At 43.3% G+C, this 17,333-nt stretch overlaps 3 protein-coding genes and 2 long non-coding RNA genes across 9 annotated transcripts in view; 2 read left to right on the plus strand and 3 right to left on the minus strand.

Annotated features, from left to right (window-relative positions):
- The window catches only part of Liprin-gamma, a 39,610-nt gene extending 31,993 nt beyond the window's left edge, over nucleotides 1-7,617 (minus strand). For all 3 annotated transcript variants that reach the window (NM_137819.4, NM_001299787.1, NM_001103945.2), the window contains exon 1: nucleotides 7,285-7,617. The gene's annotated coding sequence lies outside the window, so the exon portion shown is untranslated. The remainder of the gene's footprint in view (nucleotides 1-7,284) is intronic.
- Nucleotides 7,618-8,202: 585 nt separating this feature from the next.
- Nucleotides 8,203-9,474, minus strand: lncRNA:CR44759 (long non-coding RNA:CR44759). Of its 2 annotated transcripts, none has more exons than NR_124692.1 (2): nucleotides 8,912-9,474; nucleotides 8,203-8,570 (listed from the first exon to the last, which is right to left on the minus strand). It is a non-coding gene; the product is annotated as a long non-coding RNA:CR44759 (long non-coding RNA). The 2 variants fall into 2 exon arrangements; NR_124693.1 differs by having other exon boundaries at nucleotides 8,203-8,581.
- Nucleotides 9,475-9,597: 123 nt separating this feature from the next.
- Rtf1 lies at nucleotides 9,598-12,992 on the plus strand. Of its 2 annotated transcripts, none has more exons than NM_001299788.1 (4): nucleotides 9,598-9,780; nucleotides 9,892-10,849; nucleotides 10,916-12,100; nucleotides 12,158-12,992. In NM_001299788.1, exons 1-4 carry the CDS (start codon nucleotides 9,700-9,702, stop codon nucleotides 12,259-12,261), a joined length of 2,328 nt encoding a protein of 775 aa, NP_001286717.1. In that variant the 5' UTR covers nucleotides 9,598-9,699; the 3' UTR covers nucleotides 12,262-12,992. The 2 variants fall into 2 exon arrangements, with proteins under 2 accessions (NP_001286717.1, NP_611665.1); NM_137821.3 differs by having other exon boundaries at nucleotides 12,158-12,364.
- lncRNA:CR45327 (long non-coding RNA:CR45327) lies at nucleotides 12,771-13,515 on the minus strand. Its single transcript, NR_124694.1, has one exon. It is a non-coding gene; the product is annotated as a long non-coding RNA:CR45327 (long non-coding RNA).
- A 629-nt stretch (nucleotides 13,516-14,144) lies between these two features.
- wrapper lies at nucleotides 14,145-17,183 on the plus strand. Its single transcript, NM_058056.4, has 5 exons — nucleotides 14,145-14,487; nucleotides 15,360-15,839; nucleotides 15,908-16,417; nucleotides 16,482-16,616; nucleotides 16,675-17,183. The coding sequence occupies exons 1-5, from the start codon at nucleotides 14,310-14,312 to the stop codon at nucleotides 16,872-16,874; spliced, it is 1,503 nt and encodes a 500-aa protein (NP_477404.1). The 5' UTR covers nucleotides 14,145-14,309; the 3' UTR covers nucleotides 16,875-17,183.
- Nucleotides 17,184-17,333: the final 150 nt, after the last annotated feature.

Below are 17,333 nucleotides of genomic sequence, written 5' to 3' on the forward strand. Positions count from 1 at the left end.
TTTCCAAAAACTTCGGCTAAAAACAGCATGTCGGACCCCAAGGAAAGTGCTTTAAAATTTCTAGTGCTGGAGACACAAAAAATCTCTCTGAAAGGAAGCGTACAGTCAAAGCGAAAGACTGAAAAAGAAATGTGGAGTGGGAGGGCAGGAGGATGACTTTATGACTTTTCAATCCACTTGTGCTTCCTGCTCCACGTCTGGAACAGCCCCTAAATAACCCCTAAAAAAAAAAAAACACCCCCTTCAACCGACCGCAGATAACAGGAGCTAAAACCGCATCAAATCATTTCGTGCTAATGGAATTGCTCCAATGCTGATGGAATTTTTATGGTCCAAGAGGGCTTAAGCCAGGGAGTTTTCGACACAACGCAATTTTTCAGCAGCCAACCCAGCAGCAATGGAAAACAGAAATATTTAAAAAAATTTCCCACAGTTTTTCAGCCGCTTTGTCAATAATAATGAATGAAGGATTGAATGAATGGATGGATGTTTGGTATTCCTGGTCGGATAAACAGTATTCTCTGTTTCGATTGAATTCAATGGTCTTTGGGATCGGTCCACAAATAATATTCCCCATCAAACGGGAATTGCATAAATCTGCATTTAAAGCGTTTGGACCAGATAAAAAGCCAATAACAATTTACGATGGCCACTGTCAAGGTAGTCAGAAGTGTCGGGGTGATATTGGATTGTGAAATGGGTGGAAAAACGGCGAGGTGTCGGGGGTTAATACATCAAAAGAAATTAAAAACACAATCGACCCCAGGGAAAACAGTGGAAAAGCACCGATGAAATAGAAAACGTAAATCAATCGAAACAATGTTGCCATAAAATAAATCGAACTTTCCAAACAAAACACCGATTTAATTTTAGCTGTGCAAAAATACAACTTTTTAGAGATTTCTATTGCACATATAAGTTTGCACAGCGAGACCAAAACACAGCCAATTGAAACATATTAATTTATACTTTAACTATATTACATTACAAAGCATTAACATTAATTGGAAAAAAGTTTCTTTAGGCATCCACAACAAATTAATTGTTCAACCCAGCTTTGTTTCGGTCAAATTAAAGATTTAAATTAAAGTCTTTGTGTTCTAGAATTGTTTTTCCATAGACTTGTATAATTATTAATTTTTTCAAACTTTTTCTTTGTTAGTTTCATGCCAGAAAAATCAGTTTAATTATTTTCCAGCCACATTGTTTGGAATAACTTTTTTCTCAATTCTTCTTCTATTGGCTTATTGTGGATATGCATATAAGCTTCAATATAATGGTGAAGTTTGTTTAATTAAATTTTCACATATTTGTTTAAATCAATATAAACTCGTTGCACAACTTGGGATTGAATGTGTTTTCTACGAGTATGCGACTTAGTGAATACCAATCTGTTCGAATTTTTCGTCTGTTAGCAGATGGAAAACTAATATGTGGCAAACGATCATTGTTTTCGTGACTTTAGACCACAGTAGCCGGGTCTAAGAATAATGAACAAACTCCTGACTGCGACCAAACAAACCGAAAGGGGGGGAGGCATTTCTGGCGAGGAAGGGGTGAGCTGAACACGTCGTCTGCCAACAGCACGTGTCATCCGCCCCGTGGGCAAATTGTGGGTTGTGGGCGGGAAAAGGGGGGTGGTGGGACGGTACCGCGGGGAAGGAAGTCCGCCAACGTCAGCCAAAATGTCACTCGACGATGAGCAAATAAAACTACCGAAAAATGAACATGAAACCGGTTGTTGGGTGGAGCAGGGAAGTGGAACAAAAACGAAAACCTGACAACCCTGCCAAGTGGGCCATGTTTAGCAGACTGTTGCTTTTGCCCTGTGTGGGTACTTTTCCCTCTGTCTTCTTGGCTTCACATATCCCAGTCTTTATTCGGAAGCCACAGCTTTGAAAAGGATACTCTTTATAATTACGCACACAAAAAAATATTTCTAATCTAATTTAATGTGAGAAATGTGGTACGTTACTTAAGTTTATTTATGTCGCAAGTTAATAAGAGAAACTGTATAAGCGGAGTTATTTAAAATAGGAATAGTTGTTTAACATGATTATATTTGGGATACGAAATGTAAACTCTTATATAGCAGGAACATCTGCTATAGTTTCCATCATCTTGTACCTTCTTCGTTTCCTTGCTGCTCAATTGAGCCCATTGGCTTCAGTTTTTGGACCTTTTTCTGATGAACAATTACCTCTGGGTCCTGTTGCAAGGATAAACGGGGTTGAATATGCATGACCCACAATAAGCTCGACCACCTGCACCCCGAATCGTCACCACCCACCTGGCATTAACATGGATATACGGAGGTGAACCAAAATCGTTTTTGTGGTTAACTGGGTGGTTTATGGTTACACATTCGCCCTCCCCTTCTACCCCATCGCCTTTGTGGGGCTCTCTTTCGCTCCGCAGGCCAACTAATAAATGGGGGCGAGCAGTGGGCGTGGTCGCCCATTTGCTGACCGCATTCACGGAGCTGGCCTCCATTTGGCCTGCTTTGTCTGCAATTAAAAGCAGGCAGTTCAAAGAAACTCAAGCAAAGCCAAGTACACTGGGGAAAAAACCCTCCCAATGCTGCTAAGCAACTTTATGACAAGTAATAAAGTTTTTAAAAGTCCTTCTCTCTCGTGAGACTTATCTTTATAATTCATATTTTTGCATAAAATAGTAAATTACAAATATGAATTTTCCGTGTAGCCTGAATCTGTAAGCATTAGATGTTTTTTATAGCCAACAACATCCGCGTTGTCATGGGGGTTATGACAATTTCCCCACAGATGTCATCGAGATGGTATTTTAATTCATTTAATTAAAAGTTTAATTACATTTCTGTACAGCGCCGGATTTGGCAGCCATGAACTCGGTGACATCTGCCAGGCCCATTAAGGCAATACGGATTTCAAAATGCCAGCAGCGAATATCGCAGCATTTTTTGACCACTAATTTCGTTTTGATGCCGATTCGGATTGGGATTTGGATTCCAATTCCGATTTGGATTCGGTCATTTCCCCGCTGGACAGCACAACAATCGGTGACGATTTAATTAATTCGAGCCTCGAGTCCATCAAACAAAAGCCGGAATGATAGAAACGGAATCCGCCGGAGCGCGAATACAATGAAAATTTATTCGATTCAAGTGCCAGCCACCCACCATCAGTCAGTCAGTCAGTCACCCACCGGTCACCACCAAACCACCCACCCACATACATATAGTATACTCGTATACCCACCTCCCATATGTCCGATGCCTGCTGAGCCCGGGTTTATCATTCTGATCACGTAACTTGTGTGTGCCACCAGCACTTTTTCATTTTCATTCACTTAGGCCGCTCGGATGGTGGAGCATGTGGTGTTTGGTGAGGCGGGGTACGGGGGCATCTTATAGAGTCTGAGTCTCTTGCCCTATAATGAAATGATTTCTCTTGACGCTTCGCCGATTCGCGTGGGCTGTGATTTCTTGCTCTGGTTGCTCCGGTGGCACCAACTTGGAGCTCCGACTTGGAGCTGAATGGGATGGCACTAGCTTCTGCCTTTTGCTTTCGTTCGGCTCGGTCGTGCATCATTAACCCACTGGCGACCAACGAGAGACTGACATTGAACTCACACTCACGCTTGTGCGTTTGGCTGAGTGCCAAGGAATTCAGAAAGTTGTAATTCAATTAAAGTTTAATTGGCCCGCAAGCAATTGGCGTAACTTGGGCAATGAATGTTTTATAACAATTTAAAATCAAATTTCTAGCAGATTTTCTAGCGCTTCGAATCTTTAGTTTATCTCAAGTGCACTTGTGTGGTACGTAGCTTAGAAAAACAATTGTAACAATTGTAAGAACAGCATGTAAGATAAATGTAAAATACCATTCTTAAAATTTGTGTAATGAATCCAAGATACAAATACGTATTTGGGAATTTAATTGAGGATTAAACTGGAATTTACTACTGTAGATTAAATGAATCGTAATATTTTTCGTGCAACTCATTAGTCACTCACACTTGCACGAATTTTAACTACTTGGAAACTTGTAAAATATAATTGTTCTGATATTTAATATGCTCGCAATTGTACAATTTAAATTTGAAATTTTTTTTTTGAAATACCTTATTTCTGTGTAATAATTGGATGTTTAGTACAAGATATCAGACATCGTTTGTTGCATTCTAAATCAATAAGTTACAACTGCATCTCGAGTGTCTCATTATTTCCTACTTTTCCGCCCTTTCGAATTAATGAGACATTGAGTTTGTTCGAACAAAACAGAGTTTGGGATAAAGTTGAGATATAAGTTTTCCTTTTGTTTTACCTTTTCGCTAAGCTAAGCTGTGTGTTTTTCGTGATTTTGTTTGTTTTGTCGCAACATTATTAATTTACAGAGTGGAGATTACGAGCCGTGCATACGTTTTAGTCATCTTCTAGCGACGAAACTTGCATTTGGGTTTCTTATTTTTTTGGTGGGAAAGGGGTGGCTATCACGCAACGTGGGAAATGGTAATAAATGCTGGGTTTGGTTGGTTTGTTGCCAAAGCTGTCGACAGCGCAGTTTGCACCTGGCGGTGCTTCGACCTCTGCCGCTTTTGTTACCTCTGCCACATGCCACACGCAATCTAATTTAGCTGGCGAAATACGTGCTAAGCTTGGCAATGGTGAAATGGGAAATGGGAGGATGGAAACCTGGAAATGCGGAAAAATTGGGGCCAGGCCACGCCCCAAAGTTCGAGTGGCCTGAAAGGGGTTACTTTCCGGCAGTGATTATAATTCGCCTAATGTATTAAGCTTCCTAATCCGATAGGGGAAATGGCTTTAAAGCAGCCCAGGTCCTTCGATAATTCTTTGTCCAGGAAAACTCGGTGTGTCACAGTTCGGCGCTGAATTTCCATGGCAAGCGGTGCAGCTCAAAGCAATTATTTCGAGAGCCGGAGCTCCTCGCCGGGATTTATGCTCGTTATTCCGTCAGTCGTTGCTCTGTGCATCTTCAAGCTGCATTCTCCGGCTGAATTATTCATGCTTTTTGTCGCTTCTTGTTGCTCTACCCTCCGAGATGCGAGTCCTCGCCCAAGGGTTGCAGCATCCTTGAGGGTTGGCCCGGGCAACAGGCAGTGCCACCCTCCCGGCCATCCGCCCAACCTCCCAACCCGCCCACCAACCACCCCCCCGCTCGCAGGAAAACGGGGAACGTCTTTGGCTTTGTGCATTTCGCAGTTTCGGATGTACCGGGAAAAACAAACTTGTTATTTCATTTGAATTAAGTGTATAAATTCCAGCAGAAGAGTAAACACTCATACTTGCGGTATTTGTTTAAATTTTGTTAAAATTTTTTTTTTAAATTAACCGAATTAGGATAGATAGTCTGTGAAAATGTAGAATTCTTTTTTATTTGTATTTATTGAAATATAAACCAACATTCATCCACCAGCTACTTTAAATAAGTAAATGCAAATATACAAATTTCTATGGTGAGACCAAAGTTTTATGCAAATACAACCCATTTCAATGGCTATTTTTTTATTATTTTTTTTTTTTGCTCAGTGAAATCCGTAATCCTGCTGTCAGAAAAGGCCATTATAGCTGTTGCACACTGGCAAATCCGAAAGCAATTTCTGCAGCATTAATCATCCCCAGCCCCCATCCCCATCCCCATCCCCATCCCCATCCCGCATCCTGATACCCCCCAGAACCCTAAAAGCAACTGACTCGCTTATCTGCCGTCCGGCCATTTCGGTTTAATGTTGACAAAACGCATTTTAAGCACTTCAGAGTTCGCCTAGTCGTATTTTCTTTTGTTTAGCCGACACATGTGAGTGTGTTTCCCTCTGATTTGAGTTTTCTGCCGGCTAAATTTGCATTGGAAATGTGCGCAGGGCACAGCAGGCTGAGAAATGGAGTCCTATTCCCGGCCCGAGCCCAAGTGGCCAACAGGAGCAGCCTTTGTCCAGCGGTCACTCCACAGGCATTGTTTATTCACCCCAAACCCTTAGGTTTTGTTTTGCCTGCGTGTGTGCCTAACCTTTTGAACGGGTTCTTTATGGCCCAGAACGAGGACGTATAATCGAAATCTTTGAGGAGTGGCTCTCGGAAATTGGAAAGGGCAACACTGACTAGATTTCAAAATTAAAGGAGTCTAGAGGAGCCCACACGTCCAGATGAAGGCTTTGCCAACGGTCTTTTCCAGCCCAAATTTATCTAATTTGTTAAGACAATAGCCTAAAATAGTTGCACAAAATAGAGCAATGGGGGTAAACTAAAACGTGAGCTTAAGATATGTTAAAATGGAGCTTATGTGTTAAATCAAAATGGTTTCCGAGGGAAGAACTAATCATGTTCGACTTAAGCGGAGTATGCAAGCCAACTTTATGTGAAGTGCGTATGGATGGAGGAGTATGGACTTCCAACTTTGTAGCTTGGTCCGATTTTCAAAATTAAAATTCACAGCTTCCAAATCAAATTACTCGCCAAAACTCAACCACTAATTGTGCAAATTATTTGGAGTAATTTCCTAATTTGTATTCTCTGCTGACCGAGATAGTTGGCAGCCATTCATTTCAGTCAGCACCACCGAACCAGGCCAATTAATATTCATTTGGCCCAAACTCACCCGCTGAACACTTTCCAGCTGGGTGGAAAATCCTTTATTTAGCGAGCAACTTTCCGCGCTTGTTTTTCTTTTTAGTTTATTCTCGTTTTTTTTTTTCGGACGAGCGGGATTTTGTAATTCCCCAGTTAGCTGTTGACGTTGTTTCTCCAGCTGCAAATGCACGACAAATTAACAGCCAGAAAGAGACAGCCAGGCGGGCCCAGAAAAAGACGGGTAGCACAAAGGGCCAACAAAAAATGAAAACAAAATGCCGCATCCTTCTAAAAAAAAAAATAAATGAAAATATAGGGGGAAAGCCACGCCCGCGGCTTGGCCACAAAAAATATTGAAAAAGTGCGGAAAACTAAAACTCTGTCACTTGCTGCTCTGTGAGATTTGTTTTAACAACAAAAAATGTGGTCTTGGGAAGAAAGAGTTTATTCAAGCAGCATAAACCCGAAACACACTCGGAAAAAAGTAAAGTAAATTTAATATTCGGATTTCAAAACTATTTAATTAAATAAAACAATATAAGCTTAGAAACTTATATATTCGATCAGTGAACGTAACTTTATATATGAATAATAATACTAAAATTATAATGATGTATTTGTACATTTATAACAATATATTGATATGCATATACATAGATTAAATTTAGATTTTAAGTTAAGTCCAAGCTGAAGTTTCAGTGTATCCACCCCATCCTCACCTTTTCCGTTATGTGAGGCTCAACGCTCAGCGGGCCATGTTTTTATTGGATTTTTCCTCTTGTTTTCTTTTTTCGTGAGATTTTCGCACCACAAAACACTGAACCGACGCACTTGTGTTAAATATTTTTTCTTTCTTTGCCTATTTGCGTTTAGTATTTTATGGGCTTTTTGTTTGCAACCACCCCCGTCTGCACTCCACTTGAAAACACTACGCTACACGGTCGCCAAAGCACTACACTACTACACTACACTATGCTGCGATGGACCGTTATTGGAGCTGGCGTTTACCGTTATTTGCTCCGCACTCGCGAGCTTCTTTCGTTGAACTGGCGAAAAAGAAAAAAAAGCACTCAAATTCACCAGCGAACTTTGCTAGTTTTAACAGCTAGATGAGCCGAGCTTTAATGGCCGCTCTCGCTCTCTCGAGAGAATGGTTTTTTTCCGCTCCCTCTCACTCTTTCTTACCACTTTTGGCAAAACAGCCGGCGCAACAAAAACGCAACGCCAACGCAACAGCGCCGCCGGACAAGAGCTTTCAACCCAAAAATGGCAAAAACAAAGCGGGGGGGCAGGGACAACCCCCTTGGGCGTTCGCCGCTCTTGTTTTCTCTCTCTCTCTCTCTACCGCCCTCACTCTCTCGCTCTGCTGCGCATGCTCCAAAGCTGAGCTTCAAAGCTCCGAGCTCGGCATTTCGAGGGTGGATCGTCGGGGGTTGGGTGGTTAATGCGAAATCCATCTACAGGGGTCGCTGCGAAATGGTCTTGTATTACAGAATCCGCAGATCAACAAATTAATGGGAAAATATATTGTTTACAGGAATTGAGAAACTTACGGGCAAGGGTAGTTCATAATGTTTATTATGTTTCGAAGGGTCTTATTGAAGGCATCTTTAAAGTGAAGCACACAATTTTAAAAAGAGATTTATAGTAACAGAAGAAATAATTTATTTGTTCATCACGTTGAGAACTCACTGTTTTGAAATATGGTTTTTCGGTTGGGCGGTGGCATCGGGTTGGTTGTTTTCATGAGTTGTCGCATTGCTGCTGCTCTCGTCGTAGTCGTTGTTGCTGCAGAATGTGCACTTTGTTGAATGTGCAATGGGCTTCCTCGTGGCGCTGTTATTGTTGCTACAACTGCTGCTACTGCAAATTGCCACGCAGCATTTAAGGCGAATTATGAAAGTTCGTATGTGGGTGCGTGTTCCACCCTCCACCCCCCAAAAAAAAACCCACCCCTTTCGCCCCCGCTGGCAGCATGAACTTAGGGAAAGCGCGCTCGAGGGACCTGGAAAACGCCTGCATTTTAATTAATATTGATTGTAAGCTATTTTATGTGTGGGGAAGGGGGGCAGCAGGTGTGGCTTTAATTTAGTTTTCAAAATGTGTTTTTGCGTGGGGCACAAACAAGTACATAACCCACTTACCAGCGTGCAGACAAATGTTTGCCTATTACAGGGTACACAAAGTCAGCATTCCCGCCCAGCCATTCGGTATCATCATGCAAATTGAAGGGGGCTGGGATAGGGATAATGGGGATGCCGAAATTTGCATTTCAATTCTGCCGCCGCCGGCATTTCCATTCCCCTGCACCTCCACCCACGTCCCCACCCCACCCCTTATGTTTACCTTGCTCGAACAGCTTCGCCGTATTTTTTCAACTCTGCTTTAAGTGTGATTCAGTGTTGCGCTCGACAGCGCGGCAAAATGTGCACGTGCTGCACCAGCCGCAAGGTATTTCCCCGCAGTGGTGGGTGGTAGGTCCTGTCGCGTCCTGTCCGAGCTCAAAAAACTCCAAAAGGAATTGGGCTCGAGTTCAAAATAAGCGATTATTTAAGGGTGTCACATGACATACAAGGGTACCAAATTACTTAAAAAGGAGAGTCTGATATTTTAAAATGAATCAATCAAAGGGACTACTATTCGTTTTAAGTTGTTTTTTTTTTTTTAACAATTTTACAAGCAAAATGAGTTCGAAGATAGTTGTCAAGGATACAAAGATATACAATTGTTTATATTCGCTATTATTATTGTTACTATTAAGTTAGAATAACTTGCTTACATAAAATAAACTGAATCCAATTGGGTAAATTCACTTAAGCTACACGTGAATTTGAAAACACGATTTGTTGCTTATTTATAAAAATATAAATAAAAGTCGGAGATTCCCCTTGAATCCCTTTTGAAACTGTTCCCACTCAATGTGTTCCCTGGGATCAAATAGTTTTCCCGCGCTTACAGCTGACAGCTCGATTACTGTTGCCAGCCCTAGCATATCGATAGCACGTAGCGAGGACAGACAAAATCCCGATAGGCCATATCACACTCGTTGCCATCTCCAACGGCACGCACTAAAATTTTTTCGTTCTGATTTGGTTAAATTTTATTATTAAGTAAAGGCCAGGAAACGATCGGAAATGGGCAAACGGCGGACGCAATCCCTGATCGACTCCAACTCCAGCGATAGCGACAGCGAGTCCGAGACCAATCTGGAATCGGTGAGTGGCTATAGAATAGATCAAATGCATCATCCGCGCCCCTTTCTCCATATTGCGATGTAACGAAAATCAATATAAATACTGAAAATACACCTTATATGTAATCCCCAGGACCTGATGTCGCTCGCCAAGAAGCGAAAGAAGCCCCAAACGGCGGCCAAGTCAAGTTCCCGCTCCGACTCTGATTCCGACTGGGCCAACAACAAAGCTGGAGCTCCCTCGTCCAAGAAGAAGAAGCGTCAGAAGCCCAGCAGAGACTCCAGCTCCTCGGAGTCCAATTGGGATGACGACAGTCAGGATGAGAGGCAGCCAGCGAGGCAGAGTCCTGCACAGACGCAACAGGAGCACAAGCCCCCGGAGCAGGCCTCCCAGCCCGCCCAGCTCAGCGAGCAGGAGGAGGGCGAGGTCTCCGATAGCGATTCCGACAAGTCCAAGTCCAACTCCTCCTCATCCGGCTCCGACTCCTCTAGTTCTTCCTCCAGCTCCGACTCGGAATTTGACGACGGGTTCGATGATGACCTCATGGGCGATGATGAGGATCGAAGGCGTCTCAATGGTTTGTCCGAGAAGGAGCGTGAAACTGAAATTTACAAGCGCATTGAGCAGCGCGAGATTATGCGAACGCGCTGGGAAATCGAACGGAAACTGAAGCTGGCAAGGCGCGGCGAGAAAAACCAAGAAAAGTCCAAGAACAAAGGAGAACGGGCCAAGAAGAAGAAGGAAAAGCGCGAGAAGAAGGCGAGGAAAGCCAGGGAAGCCCAGGCGCCCTTGCCAACTCAAGCTTCCACATCCACACTTTTAGATGTCGAACCCAAGCCCAGCAACGAAGTACGGTCAGCGAGTCCGTTGTCCACGCCTGCCCTTAACCGAGATGCGGCTTCCACTTCAGCGGCAGTGGCCAGTATTATGCCCGACGATGCAGCTTCCTCCGCTGGCGTCTCTGATTACTTTGATCACAAGGAACGTTCCAAGGAGCGCAAGAAGAACGTGGAGGCCAACAAGACGGACGACAAGAGGAGCAATGCCATGGCCTTATTAAAAGCCAAAAGAGAGGGCAAGGCTAAAAGAGGTAAGCATCAGTCGATCATAATCGTCATACGACTCTAATGTGTTGTTTTTTCCATTCACCTTGCAGAAGAGGAGGAAGCCAAACGCATGGCAGAAAAAGATCGTGATGACGACAAAGAGGAACTCGATAGCGTATCTGGTTGTAAATCGGCCGTGAAACTGAAAGCCTCTGAAATATACTCTGACGACTCAGGCAGCAGCGATTGGGATGAGGAAGAAAAGCCCGCGGGCAAACGTTCACGTTCCAACAGCAGCAAGGCCTCCAGCGAATCCGAGGACGAAGAAAAGGCGCCTCAGCGGCCCGTTTTTATAACCACACGCGAGGATCTTAACAAATTGCGTCTATCTCGCTACAAAATGGAGCGATTTGTGAACTTGCCAATCTTTGAGAGCACTGTACTCAACTGCTTTGTCCGGATAAGTATCGGAAACAATGGCCAGAAACCCGTGTATCGAGTGGCCGAAATTGTGGGAGTGGTTGAGACGGGGAAGATCTACAGTCTGGGCACTACACGAACCAATCGTGGATTGAGACTTAAGCACGGAACCCAGGAGCGGGTCTTCCGACTCGAGTTCATTTCGAACCAGGAGTTTACGGAGAACGAGTTCAACAAGTGGAACGAGGTCTGCCAGCAGTCGCACGTCCAGATGCCAACGATTGATCTAATAGCGATCAAGCAGAACGACATCAAAAAAGCATTGAACTACGAATTCAAGGACGAGGACGTGGACAAGATCGTGGAGGAGAAGAACCGCTTCCGGAACCGACCCACCAATTATGCGATGAAGAAAACCTGCCTGATGAAGGAGCGAGATGCAGCCATGTTGCGGGGTGACTACGACATTGCACAGGATCTGGGACAGCAAATCGACGAGCTGGAGAACCGAGCCTCTGAGCTCGACAAAAGAAGATCCCATACCCTCAATCTGATCTCCTACATAAACGACAGGAACAGGAAGAAGAATGTGGAGGACGCTGAGAAGGCAATTTTAGAGGAGGCTCGGGCCAACAAAGGCCTCAAGATCTCGGATCCCTTCACACGTCGCATTACTCAGCCGCGCATGGGCTTCAAGGGTGCCAAGAAGGACGAAGATGACATGCAACTGGCACCACTGCCGCCGCCACCCCCAGGAAAAAAGAGGCCCAACGAAGCAGGAACTTCGAGTGCAAGCGTCAGGTCCACGGACTCCAAGGACTACAGTCTCTACTCACTGCATGACTTTGACATTGACCTAGATGTTCCGCTACCAGGTATGTAACTAACGTATTCTGCAGTTGAGCAATGGGCATAACCATTTTCTTTTTTAGTCAATACGAATTCAGTGCCCAAGCCGGCTAGCAAACCAGCTGAAACAGTCTCCAAACGTTCGCTGAATCTAGAGGATTACAAAAAAAAGCGCGGTCTTATCTAGAAAAGGATGCCGCTGGTCATACATATACTGACAAAGCGTCGCATGTTTACGTCCTAGTTTAGTGTAGTGCCCAAATGAAATGAATACAGCGATCGTTTGCTTCAACGACTCAACCAACTTAAAGAGCAACAAAAAAAACGACGGGCAATCAGCTCGGCTTATAGTTACAGTTCATATATATATATAATAAGGTTGACACAGAAAGTTTTAGATAGGTCGGGCGAATTGAATATCCCAATCGAGGATACTTTCTCTGTTTGTGTTTGTTTTGTTTCACTATTATGATATAATTTTTAGAAAAATTATGCAAGCAACACTTAAGAATCAACAGTAATTTCGAACATTTGGAATGCCTATGCAGATAACGAACTTATTTAAGTATATATTGTGAAATTTTTAAAGTTTTAAGCTAAAAATGTTATAACGAAAAGAGTAAAACCCCATCCAGCCTAATCATTTCCAACGATTTGTTCCATAAATTAACAACTAACATAATTAATACGGAATTAGTTTTCAGCGAAGACTTAATCGTTTACTCAGGCAAATGGCAAATTTGAAGGATATTCCATGGACAAATATGAAGAGGATTATTGAAAGGGTTATATAAGACTCATTCAAGCGAGTATGTATCCGTTGGTTGTAACCGTTCAATGCTGTATTAGATTAAGGCAAAATTCATCAGTTGTAGCAACAGCTTTCATATACTTAAATATACATATATAAATATTATTTATAATAAAGAAAAAGACTTAAATAATGTTATTGATCTAGTGTTGGGATACTGTATAGGATTTGTTATCTTGTATACTTGGCGCCTATTCCCACATAAGCACCAATGAAAAGTAAACTTATGGTCACCATTCTGGACTGTTGGACAGTTGGCTCCTCTTAATTGGTTTGCAGTCTGTTTGCGCAGCTGGCTGACTCCTTTCATGTTCTCACCAAATTAATTCAATTAATTCGATGAAATTGTCTTTTAATTGAACACAATCGCGTTTCGTCAGAGGGAAAAACGTTTTTCAAGATCTGCAAATATATAAAGAGACTTTAACGGTCAATATTTGAAAGGCATATTCGAGCTAACTCCGCTGCAATCGATCGAAATACATGCTAAATAGGATGCTAATTTGAAATAAACTTGAATTGATCGCTATATAATGCACTTCCGCTCGAATATTTTCCAAGTTGTTTCGTTCTGTCTTTTTGGGAACCTCGCCGTGCCGAACATATTGTTTCCAAATGGTGAATGTGACTGATCCGATCACAATGATGACGACTGGGATGGGGGCACCATTGTGGCACAATGACATTTTATCTCGGAATATGCAACAGCAGCACGTTCTCTGAAGCGGAGAGTGTAATAGATCAGCGACGGAATCTCGATTCTGAATCCGAAAACTACCGATGCGTGGCCCATGCAAATGTTCTTGCAGCGACATCGGTGTGGGTGCATCCCAAAGCCACTTACACACACACATCTCCCATCAATGCACAGCGAAAAATGGTATCAATACGTAAAATCTCCGATATAGCCAGCTACTCAACCCGCCTATAGAGCTTGCTATCATCCATTAACAAGTTAGTTCGAGCAGGGAAAGTATGTGTTATAGAAATTCAACTTGAACCATATCTTACAGCATCGTATAGTGATTTCTAGTAGTGCTCCCGCTTTTTCTTTCTGTGTACCCATGTGGGAGAATCTCCTTGGCGGCGACTAATCAACCGGCATCGGCATGCCTTATACACAAGTGCTGGGTGCTGTCCAGCGTCAGCGGCTTCTTCATCGTCGCCCCGGACTCGGGCATCTTCCATTGTCCGCCCCTCGGGGCTCCACTGTACATGTGCGTGTGTGTGTGGTGGTGCAGTGTGTGCGGCTCAGGGGACGCCAACTGTGGCTTCAGCTCAAGCGATCAGTTCAAAGTTGACTTTGTCGCGGACCAGAGCGGACCGTTCTAATTCCGACACGCGACCGTGAATTATAGAATTACCAAATCACAGTGTAATTTAATTTAAAGAAATATAGCTAATATAAACTAAGCGAAAATAAAATGACGCCCCATATGTGCTCAGTGGTGAGGTGTTTGCTTGCGGCCCTAATCCTTGGCCAAGTGCAAGCCGAGCTGGATTTTAACAACGATCTCGAAAACAGTCAAAAGTTCAAGAGCATACCAACCACAGTGAAAACCTATGAGAACGATACAGTGCAGCTTCCGTGCACCTTAAACAGTAAGTGATTAACTAAATGCGGTACTAATCTCAGTGCACATTGTGGGTATTTCTGGCGATTAGCCCCGCTTTTTGGGGCCTTGAGTCGGCCACCAGCAGCAATTGGCCATAACAATGAGATTTAATTCGATTGAAGAAATGAACTCACAATGCCACAAATGGAGGTATTATCCGACAATAATAGAGTTACGGCGGAGAAAGTCCAGAAGCGGATTCTATTAATTGAACGCTTAACACACTTAGCGGCGCATTCAAGTCGCCGTGCAAGACCCTCCCGAGACATATTGTTAAATGGCCAATTAAAGGATTATTGACATAAGCAATTACACTTCCAAAGGGTTACAAGATTACACAAACTTACAAATTAGCGTGTGTGCGGGAAGCCCTACGAACAGAGTCGTCCAAATCCACCCCATGAAGAAATATTTAACTAAGCCTTTCAGTTTGGCATGCCAATATATGTAGGTTATTTACAATAGTTCTGGTATAGAAGTTATTAGTTACATTTTAAAGTAATATAGTATGGTATAAATAATCCGGGATTGATAAAGTATATTTCTGTTTTTAAAACAATAACATTTTGAATAGATCTGCTTAGTGTATAGAAATTTTCGTTAGCTAAAACAACGTATACTTTTTATTGTTCATATATCGATGATCAATGCAAACAATTTGGGCTTCGAGCGGATGCTTTTGTTTATTCTTATTTATCTTGGCAGTGAGATAAGCGCCAGATAACTGTTAAGATTCGAGATACAATTCTGCTGAATTCTGTTTCGTTCTTTTAAATATTTGGTAGATAAAAATGGAATTCGCGAAAACATAAAAATAAAACACATAAGTTCATCAAATTTATTACCTCACATACCCAGCTCCCTTCCGCTACGTCCGTTGGCATCGGGACGATGTGGCTCTGGTGGACTCCAGACACCCGGAGCTCCCGCCGCCGGATCGCATAATGCTCTGGCCGAATGGCAGCCTGCAGGTGGCCAACGTGCAGTCCAGTGACACCGGGGACTACTACTGCGAAATGAACTCGGATTCGGGTCATGTGGTCCAGCAGCACGCCATCGAAGTGCAATTGGCTCCACAGGTGTTGATTGAACCATCGGATCTCACGGAGCAGCGGATAGGTGCAATCTTCGAGGTGGTGTGCGAGGCCCAGGGAGTGCCCCAACCGGTCATCACCTGGCGGTTGAACGGCAATGTCATCCAGCCACAGAGCAACACGGGGAATCGGCAAAGCCTCATCCTGGAGATCAAATCGAGGAACCAGGCGGGCCTCATAGAATGCGTGGCCAGCAATGGAGTGGGTGAGCCAGCGGTGGCCAATGTCTATCTCCATGTGCTATGTGAGTAATTAAGCTTCAAGTCAACTTGAGCAATTAACTTTAACTTACTGACCTTCTCGAATCGACAGTTTCGCCCGAGGTGAGCATACCCCAACCCGTGGTGTACACCAAACTGGGCTCCCGTGCCCATCTTGAGTGCATTGTGGAGGCGGCACCGGCGGCCACGGTTAAGTGGTTCCATCACGGACTGCCGGTGGCACTGGGAGCCCACTCCACCACTCACGAGTCGGAGTTGCAGACGAACCGGTCGGTGGATCACTACGTGAACGCCGTGCGTCACATGCTGGTGGTGAAGAGCGTGAGGAACGCGGATATGGGGCAGTACGAGTGCCGCGCCAGCAATCAGATATCCGTGAAAAGCGGAAGTGTTGAGCTGACCGGCCGTCCGATGCCCTGCCTCTTTAAGATTAACCCCGGCACCCAGAGCTCCACGTCGCATGTCCTCGTTTGGCAGACCGAGAGCCTGCTACCGATCATGGAGTTCAAGCTCAAGTTCCGACAGATCCCCTCGAACAATGTCACCCGCCAGGTTAGAACCAACTGGACAGAGCTCACGATCCCGGCTCAGGCCACAAACGGTAAGGATACTCTTAAGCTTATATCCTTAGATTCTTCTTTTCATGTTCATAACGTTTTATTTAGGACTCATCTATATAACCACATACACTCTACATGGCCTCCAGCCCGCTAGTCTCTACGAAGTTTCCGTTTTGGCCAGAAATAGCTTTGGTTGGAGCGACAATAGCAAGATAGTGCGTTTTGCCACAGGCGGAGAAGGTGAATTAATGCAAATTACATATGAATTCATTGATTAATTGTCCTCTTACTTCCACAGTTGAACTGCCCAACTACTCGACTGAATCGGAGCTTCAGGACGATTTTACCGAAGAGGACTTCCACAACGAAATCACCCAGAGATCTGAGGTTCTATCGGCCAGCATGATGTTCAACTCGGGCTCGGTTAATGGGCGCGGCGGAATCAGTGCCTTTATATATTCCTTATGTCTTATAAATATATTACGATTAATAAGTTAGATCTAATCCTAAAAAATCTTAATAAATGAACATTCAATGTTAGCGATAGCGCATATATGATTCATATTGAGATTGCTTTTGTTGAATAATACTTCCGTAAAAAAGGTGAGATAACATTTTTCTGAGCAGTGTATCATAGTAAACAGTAAGTAATGCTGGTGACTATGATACTATATTTATCATTGACTGCAATGAAATATACATAAGTCAAACGATGGCATTTCCTTTTTCTAAAAAAAAATAATAAACTAAGGTTATTTTGTAATTTTAGTATTAAATGTATTCGAAAGACAACATAAATAGAAATATAAAAAAAAAGCGTAAGAACCAATTTTAAACTTACAAGGAGTTAAAATATGTATATAGGCGGCCTACAGTGCGTATGTGTTATATGTTTAAATGAAGACTTGGTAACTTTAAAAAGAAAATCTCTGCATTGATGAACCCATAAGCCCCAGC

Source organism: Drosophila melanogaster, chromosome 2R (assembly GCF_000001215.4).
Source record: "Drosophila melanogaster chromosome 2R".
Classification (NCBI taxonomy): Eukaryota; Metazoa; Arthropoda; class Insecta; order Diptera; family Drosophilidae; genus Drosophila; species Drosophila melanogaster.

Excerpts from the sequence above, each read along its gene's own strand:
- Rtf1 (NM_001299788.1), top strand. The coding sequence starts at position 9,700 with ATGGGCAAACGGCGGACGCAATCCCTGATCGACTCCAACTCCAGCGAT. Across the intron at positions 10,850-10,915 it reads AGAGGGCAAGGCTAAAAGAG|AAGAGGAGGAAGCCAAACGC; the intron begins GTAAGCATCAGT and ends TTCACCTTGCAG. Across the intron at positions 12,101-12,157 it reads CCTAGATGTTCCGCTACCAG|TCAATACGAATTCAGTGCCC; the intron begins GTATGTAACTAA and ends TTTCTTTTTTAG.
- wrapper (NM_058056.4), top strand. The coding sequence starts at position 14,310 with ATGACGCCCCATATGTGCTCAGTGGTGAGGTGTTTGCTTGCGGCCCTA. Across the intron at positions 14,488-15,359 it reads GCTTCCGTGCACCTTAAACA|CTCCCTTCCGCTACGTCCGT; the intron begins GTAAGTGATTAA and ends TCACATACCCAG. Across the intron at positions 15,840-15,907 it reads TGTCTATCTCCATGTGCTAT|TTTCGCCCGAGGTGAGCATA; the intron begins GTGAGTAATTAA and ends TCGAATCGACAG.